Below are 8,486 nucleotides of genomic sequence, written 5' to 3' on the forward strand. Positions count from 1 at the left end.
TAGAAGTTGTCTTGAAGAAAAGGTTCTTCTGCTGCACTATCCACACACAATCTGCAAGCCCAAAACTAAACCAACACCAAGAAAACAAACCCCAATATGAGCAAGGAAGTGGAGCTGGCTACGTAACCATCTTCTCTTCGGAGGGTCCGTGAATAGATGTTTTAGTAGTTGGATTACTTTTTTACAGGGTGGTCTTAACATGTGCATTGTTTGTGTTCAAGTCTCTTAATGTGTGTGCATAGTGCACATGTGCATTGATGAACTTTGGGCAGTTTAGACTTGGATAATTCAATCATGCTTCTTCAATGATTAAGTGGTTAGTTTCGAGCATGAGTTGTTTAAGGGTTTGAGACACATGTATATGACATTTATGGTTGACAGATCCACTCCCTTTGGAACTATTTGTGAATTTTTACTCTGATATGTAATTGTTCATTAGGTATTTTGTCGTGCTCTTTTTCACCATACAATAGTGCTTCCCTTTCTGGTTCTTTCTATCTTTTTTTTTTTTTTTGAGCAAACTGTCGCTACTCATTTAGTTGCTGAGAACTAGATTATATTGTCTTTGCTTTGCTTAGATAGAGGGTTTTTTTTTTTTTTACTTTTTTTTTTTTTATCTTGATTATTTTCTCATGGTGTACAGTCAATTCTTATCAATTGCTCTAGCTCTCTGGCGGAACAAAGGGATCTCATTCTTGGTGGTTTGGCAAGGGTACTGTAAGTGATTGTTTCATCAATGATGTTCCAAATATAATGGTTGGTTTTATATAATTAAACACTAATCGGCGTTTAGGTGAGTTAAAAAAGCAAAGAGTATCGCTCACTTCTCTTATATCTCACCTTTCTGTATTAATCTCTCTAATCCCAATTACACCTTCCATTAAAATTTAATTAATAATCAAATCAAATCAAATCATAACTCAAATAAAAAAACAAAAACAAATCTGTAGAACCATAGAGATAGAGATAGAGATAGAAAGAGAAAGAGAGAAAGGTCAAATCTAGTGGCGAAGGGTTGGGTTGGGTGTGGTATTATTTGTATTATATTTTTGTGGTGGTAGCATGTTGCCTCCTTGCTTTGCTTCTTCTTCGCTGCTAAACTTTCATTTCTTTTTTATTTAATTTTTAAACTAAATTTGTACAGAAACTCGATTACTCACTCCACCCACAAGCTCTAATCCCGATAAGATTTCTAACTTATAACTCTCTGTAATTATCATTTCTTTTTCTCTTATCCTATCTTGTATCTTACCGTTTCTTTCGATCTACTGTCGTCGCCGCCGGCTACTATGGATCCGTTTGATTTGGTTCGTAAAGGTATATGCGCAAACGAGTTTGCTTCATTTATCGTATACAGATCTTTGATTTTTGAGGTTTTTTTATTTATATATTTTTTTCGGTTATTTTTATTTATTTTTGCTTGAATTGATTTAGATCTTTGTGGATTATGTAAAGTTTGATTGTTTGAATTAATATTTTTTTTTCTGTGGTTATTTGTTGGGCCTGATTGTTAATTTTTTTTTGGGGTCAATTTTGGTTTTTGAAATTTTTTTAGGGTTTTATTTAATGGGCTTCGTATTTAGTAGTTTTATGAAAATTTATTTTGGTATCTGTCATAAATCGATAAATTGACTCTTTTTGGGGGAAAAATCTTATGCACATGTGAACTTTAGGGTTTTAAGCCTCATCGTCTGCAAGGTTTTCCTATGTAATATAATTGTTTAAGCTGTTATGTTAATTTCAGAGTTTTATTTATTGAAAACGTAATTTTGATTTTAACTTGTCATGTGTTCAGTCAAATTTTAACAATTGAAATTTGAAATTATTACCTTTACAGTTAAATTCAGTTGTTTATTAATCCTATGTTGTTTGATTCGGTTACCGATAACAGATATTAAAAGATGGAATGGTGTTTTTTTTTTTTTTTTTTTAAGTTATTTTCTAGCGATAGTTTCTATACAGAGATGTATTGCGGACTTGAGGTTTGTCAGTTTCAATAGTTATGTCACTGGGGATAAGGTTGTTGAGTTTGTTTGAGGAAAAGACTTGAGCTTGTGTGTGTGTGTCTGGAAATGAGGTACTCTATCTGTGATTAACTTTAATACTAAAAAATGAACTGTTTTGCAGGTTTTGGGTAAAGTCTCCTGTAATTTAAGGTGGTTTTGGGGCACTTTCTTTTTATGTATGTAGATTCCTTTTTGTTGCTATTTTAGTAAAGAATGAGCTTATCCAAGAAAGGGACTCAAATTAGTGATACGAAGTTAAACAGTCCAAACAAGGCAACTGTTTTAAATCCGAATGCTGCGGAGTTCATTCCCTTTTCGCTCAGATCACCATCATTTGGAAGTTCCAGTGCAGCAGATGCAACTGCAAGGCTTACTACTTCCGGGTCTGTAGGAAAAGCTATACTTGATCGATCAGAGTCATCTATTTCAAATAATTCTGATGAAGAGGCTCACCAGTATTGGCGTCGACAGCTCCCTGATGATATTACCCCGGACTTTAAGGTCATGAATGAAGATGACTCTCCAGGACTTGGGGGTCTTTCTTTGGCGGGCTTGTCTTTACATGACAGCATTGATGGGACAAGGTTTCCTGCTTCTACGGGAAGTGGGTATGTGCTGACTGAGCAACGGGAATTATCTCCACATCTTAATGGAAATAGCTTTGCGGAAAAGATGAGATTTTCTGGTTTAAGCTATGGGGAGGATCCTACCACAGCCAACTTTTTGCAATTGTCACCTAAGCCATGGGACAAGCAAATTTTTGGCGGTGATCAGCTTAGGGAGGGGCATCCTTACAATGGGAATCTTAGGCATGGGTTCTTGAATGACATATCAGAAGAGCATGGAATGATAGATGATACTGAGATGAATCCGGTGGAGTTTTTGGCATCACAATTTCCTGGATTTGCTGCTGAAAGCCTTGCTGAAGTTTATTTTGCCAATGGGTGTGACCTGAACCTGACAATTGAGATGCTCACGCAGCTTGAGGTATTGTCAGTTTCTATTTAATCTACCATTGGACAAGTTTGAGGTGCTCCCGTTTGTGCAGATGTGTGAAGACGTAATGAAGTACCATCTGTTGGTTCACAATCTCGTTTGATTGATCACTGTTTTATTTTTTTGTTATGCGGTTGTTTTCCAGATTATTTATTGTAAAAGAGTTGCAAAAATGTGATGTTGATGTTACATATTGTGATTCCTGAGAACCAGGTCAGAAATATTTCTTCGGAGCAAATGCTCTCAATCTTTTGCTGGATGAAAAGATAATCCACTCCTGATACTTGCTGAAGGAATAGTTTGGTGTTAAGTATTTAGAGCAATCTGTTGTGTGCCATTTCTGGCATGGCTCATAGAATTTTTGGGTTAAATAATGCTAAAATACTCTTATATATAGATACCTAGATATTCTGGCCTTGTAAAGTGGGGCCTGCATTAAATGGAGTCATTTTTTCCTTCTATTGTATCATATAGCTGCTTGTGATCTTNTTTTTTTTTTAAGTTATTTTCTAGCGATAGTTTCTATACAGAGATGTATTGCGGACTTGAGGTTTGTCAGTTTCAATAGTTATGTCACTGGGGATAAGGTTGTTGAGTTTGTTTGAGGAAAAGACTTGAGCTTGTGTGTGTGTGTCTGGAAATGAGGTACTCTATCTGTGATTAACTTTAATACTAAAAAATGAACTGTTTTGCAGGTTTTGGGTAAAGTCTCCTGTAATTTAAGGTGGTTTTGGGGCACTTTCTTTTTATGTATGTAGATTCCTTTTTGTTGCTATTTTAGTAAAGAATGAGCTTATCCAAGAAAGGGACTCAAATTAGTGATACGAAGTTAAACAGTCCAAACAAGGCAACTGTTTTAAATCCGAATGCTGCGGAGTTCATTCCCTTTTCGCTCAGATCACCATCATTTGGAAGTTCCAGTGCAGCAGATGCAACTGCAAGGCTTACTACTTCCGGGTCTGTAGGAAAAGCTATACTTGATCGATCAGAGTCATCTATTTCAAATAATTCTGATGAAGAGGCTCACCAGTATTGGCGTCGACAGCTCCCTGATGATATTACCCCGGACTTTAAGGTCATGAATGAAGATGACTCTCCAGGACTTGGGGGTCTTTCTTTGGCGGGCTTGTCTTTACATGACAGCATTGATGGGACAAGGTTTCCTGCTTCTACGGGAAGTGGGTATGTGCTGACTGAGCAACGGGAATTATCTCCACATCTTAATGGAAATAGCTTTGCGGAAAAGATGAGATTTTCTGGTTTAAGCTATGGGGAGGATCCTACCACAGCCAACTTTTTGCAATTGTCACCTAAGCCATGGGACAAGCAAATTTTTGGCGGTGATCAGCTTAGGGAGGGGCATCCTTACAATGGGAATCTTAGGCATGGGTTCTTGAATGACATATCAGAAGAGCATGGAATGATAGATGATACTGAGATGAATCCGGTGGAGTTTTTGGCATCACAATTTCCTGGATTTGCTGCTGAAAGCCTTGCTGAAGTTTATTTTGCCAATGGGTGTGACCTGAACCTGACAATTGAGATGCTCACGCAGCTTGAGGTATTGTCAGTTTCTATTTAATCTACCATTGGACAAGTTTGAGGTGCTCCCGTTTGTGCAGATGTGTGAAGACGTAATGAAGTACCATCTGTTGGTTCACAATCTCGTTTGATTGATCACTGTTTTATTTTTTTGTTATGCGGTTGTTTTCCAGATTATTTATTGTAAAAGAGTTGCAAAAATGTGATGTTGATGTTACATATTGTGATTCCTGAGAACCAGGTCAGAAATATTTCTTCGGAGCAAATGCTCTCAATCTTTTGCTGGATGAAAAGATAATCCACTCCTGATACTTGCTGAAGGAATAGTTTGGTGTTAAGTATTTAGAGCAATCTGTTGTGTGCCTTTTCTGGCATGGCTTATAGAATTTTTGGGTTAAATAATGCTAAAATACTCTTATATATAGATACCGTAGATATTCTGGCCTTGTAAAGTGGGGCCTGCATTAAATGGAGTCATTTTTTCCTTCTATTGTATCATATAGCTGCTTGTGATTTTTTTTTTTTTTTGGTTCTTAACATTTGTTTTGTGTTCTGATGGGCAGAGCAACTTGTTTTATTTGTTGAGTTATGTCATATGTTTTTAAAGCAACAAAATATATAGTTCGATACATGATTAGCTATGTCTGCACTTCTGGATATCCTTTCTATTTAGGGCAATTTTCATTGTTTTTTTCCTTTCCAATTGTAGCTTCAAGTCGATAGTGGTTTCAATCAGAACTTAAACTCGAAGACCTTGTCAGCTCCCAATCTTAGTGCAATGGACTTTCCTGCACTTACGGTGCCAGAGGGTCAGAGTGGTCCTCCAAAATATTCCGGAGATGATTTTCAGCAAAGTGGAAATCCTTATCGTTCTTCTGACAAGGAGAATTTGCTTATGTTTAAGACCAGCTCTTCTATTCCATCAAGAGGTGCAGGTGATTTTGCTTCAGCCGTCAGAAAATTGGCTTCTCAGGATTCTGGTGTATGGAAGTATGATAGAAATGGTTCTGCTGATACCACTATCGGGTCAAGTAGAAGTTCTAATGTTTTGGCTAGTGCTTACAATGGAAGTCATGGGAGAGGAGTTTATGGTGATAGGTTACAGAATCGTGGTTCAGCTCGGACAGCTCCTGTTTGGCTTGAAACTGGAGAAGCCGTGGGTAATATTCCTCAGTCCAATGTTAATTGCATTAAACACGTTTTTAATTCTGGGATAAATGCTTTCTGCATGTATATTTTCTTTAACGTTGTTAAGATGGCAGCAAATATGTATTCTGAGCTGCGGGAAGAAGCTCGTGATCATGCACGCCTACGTAATGCATATTTTGATCAGGTTTGTCCTGTGTGTTGCACTGCCTTGCAGTTTGAAATCCTCTTACTTTTGTCTCTCCTTTAGTCATTTCAGTAATATGGAAACTACAATTGCGAATATACAAGGTGCATTGGTAAAATCCAGGAGGAGATGATGTAAAGTATCTAATTAAAGTGATCAATGATGAGACTAATCAGTAAATCGTCAGTATGATATCAAATTGTTAGTAGCTTTGCAGAATAATGATTTGTTGGGAACCAGATTTTGTTGGTTTGCTACAATTGGTGTCAAAAAGTTCCCAATAAAAGGAAAATCTTGTTTTTTCTCTAGTCACTCTGCTCTCTCCCCTTTCTTTCCCCTTCTATTTATTCTTGTATCAATTATTTTTCAGGGACCCTTTTTTTATGTGGATGTCAGTAATTTCTGACTTTCTTAGGATCGTTTTATGTGTCATCTGTCTTCTGCTTTCTGGCTGTGAGGTTGCTGTGCAGTTGCCTGGGAGTTGATTATAGGAACCGTTTTTAACTTCTAGTGATAATGTTCATGCTTCTGCCATGACTAGTCAAAATGCTTATCAGTGGTGTGAAGTAAATATATTAATAGTGGATAGCTATTCTCATTGAAACAAATTGAAGGAAGGGCTAATACTTGTTTCAGTTTATATAGTTAAAAATGTTTTGACATAGAAACCTGGAATTGTTTATCTGTATCACTTCTTTTTTGAAGGAATGCTCAGCTGGACTTTATGAGAAGAAAAGAGTGATCTGTAAATGCCAAAGATATAATTATGAAATGACAATTTCCTCAATACACCCTCTTTTAGCATTACTGCTAAAGCTTATTGATTTCTTAGGGGACCAACAAGCTGTGGGCCTGTCATCACAGTGAAGGTTAAATAACAAGTTATAGAATGAACTGCTGTGGTCTGTGTCATCCTGGTTGTGGTAACTTTTTTCTACTGCACCATGTTATAGCAAGTAATGGTTTTAAATTTTACAGGCACGTCAAGCCTATCTTATAGGAAATAAGGCTTTAGCGAAGGAATTGAGTGTGAAAGGGCAGCTGCATAATATGCAAATGAAGGCAGCTCATGGAAGAGCTCAAGAGTCTATTTACCGCCAGAGGTATGAAACTTCTTTGCTGTTTTTACCTAATCTTGATCCTGACAAGCTAACATGTATGACTGGTGATTGGTTTTTCCCTGTTCTCATGATTTCTCTTCTAGTATACCCTTGTCTTTGAAGGGAATGAAAAGATGTTTATTTGCTGGATTAACAGCTCTTCCATTCTTCCCTTCACTCTTCTTTCAGCATCTCTTCATTTTTTTTAGGGGTTTTAAAACCTTAGTACGATTCTGAAACATTTTTAATGTAATTAATTTCCTACTCGCTGCACCTACTTTACCCAAAACATGCTCTCCCCTCTCTTTTCATCTTTGTGGTAACAAGTTGAACTGCTTATGGTCACATTGGAATATTTTCTGCTCCAAATATATTTGTTCTATTCAAAGCGTTGTGAGATGACACTTGTCATTCACTTACTAGCTTCTTCTTGTATTTTGTTTTGAATGATATATAACAAATAACATTGCTTCTATGCCAATGCTCGCATAAGCATATGCTCGTGACATTGCTTTTATGCCTTTGCCTACATGGGCCTGCTTTGCAACATATCTTTCGCCCTGGTGCCTCTTCTCTGCTTGTAAAGGGCAAAAGTTGAAGGACTGAGGCATCCCAGTATTATAATGAAAGGATGTCAGTTCGTTTGCTACACAGAATGCCTGAGTGAAAACTATGGTGTCAATTGTGAATTATGTTTTTGTATGCCTTTGGTTTTCAACCAGGTAATCTAATTGTTGGATTTGTTCTCTTTCACTGTGTTTTATGGGCGGTTTTCAGGAACCCAGTTGAGATGCAGGGAAGAGGACAGGATCGGATGATAGACCTGCATGGGCTGCATGTAAGTGAAGCCATTCATGTGCTGAAGCATGAGCTGAGTGTTCTGAGAAGCACAGCCCGGGCAGCAGAGCAACGTCTACAGGTTTATATATGTGTTGGAACAGGGCACCACACTAAGGGTTCTCGAACTCCAGTAAGACTTCCAATTGCTGTACAGCGTTACTTGCTTGAAGAAGAGGGCCTTGACTACACTGAACCGCAGCCAGGGCTGCTTCGAGTTGTGATATATTGAGCCAAGGACATGACAGTGTGAGGTATAGGAGTTTTTGACAGCCATCAAAATCCATGAAGTCATAGTCATCATAATCATTCTTGTATCTTCTGTACATGGGGAGAAGTGGAAGAAAGTAGTAAGATGTCTGAAAAAAAAGGTAGAAAGAAAAGAAAAGGAAAAGAATGAAGAAAAAAAGGTTGAAAAATTAGTGAAAGAGAAAGGTGAAAAAAAAAAATGAAGTGTATCATTAAGGTTTAGCCGGTTGACAGCAGAATTACATTTTGGTAGCATCAGGCCCCTACGCGACCATTTTTTTTTTTTTTTAAATTTTGTTAATCTTGTACCTTAATTTTACTTTTTTATTTTTTGTTAAATTACTTATTTTGTTCAGATGTAACTGATAGAATTGAATTACATGATAGCACAATTCATCAAGAATCTCATCTCTGCTCTCGCAA

General features: G+C 37.1%; 1 protein-coding gene across 2 annotated transcripts; it reads left to right on the forward strand.

The window, feature by feature from the left end:
* The first annotated feature begins 1,050 nt into the window (after positions 1 to 1,050).
* On the forward strand, positions 1,051 to 8,486 carry LOC116145716 (polyadenylate-binding protein-interacting protein 7-like). 2 transcript variants are annotated; one of them, XM_031431165.1, is made up of 6 exons: positions 1,051 to 1,317; positions 2,128 to 2,993; positions 5,254 to 5,704; positions 5,807 to 5,877; positions 6,856 to 6,980; positions 7,755 to 8,486. In XM_031431165.1, the coding sequence occupies exons 2-6, from the start codon at positions 2,220 to 2,222 to the stop codon at positions 8,044 to 8,046; spliced, it is 1,713 nt and encodes a 570-aa protein (XP_031287025.1). In that variant the 5' UTR covers positions 1,051 to 1,317; positions 2,128 to 2,219; the 3' UTR covers positions 8,047 to 8,486. The 2 variants fall into 2 exon arrangements, with proteins under 2 accessions (XP_031287025.1, XP_031287024.1); XM_031431164.1 differs by lacking the exons at positions 1,051 to 1,317; positions 2,128 to 2,993 and adding an exon at positions 3,677 to 4,563.

Source organism: Pistacia vera, unplaced genomic scaffold (assembly GCF_008641045.1).
Source record: "Pistacia vera cultivar Batoury unplaced genomic scaffold, PisVer_v2 Contig465, whole genome shotgun sequence".
Lineage (NCBI taxonomy): Eukaryota > Viridiplantae > Streptophyta > Magnoliopsida > Sapindales > Anacardiaceae > Pistacia > Pistacia vera.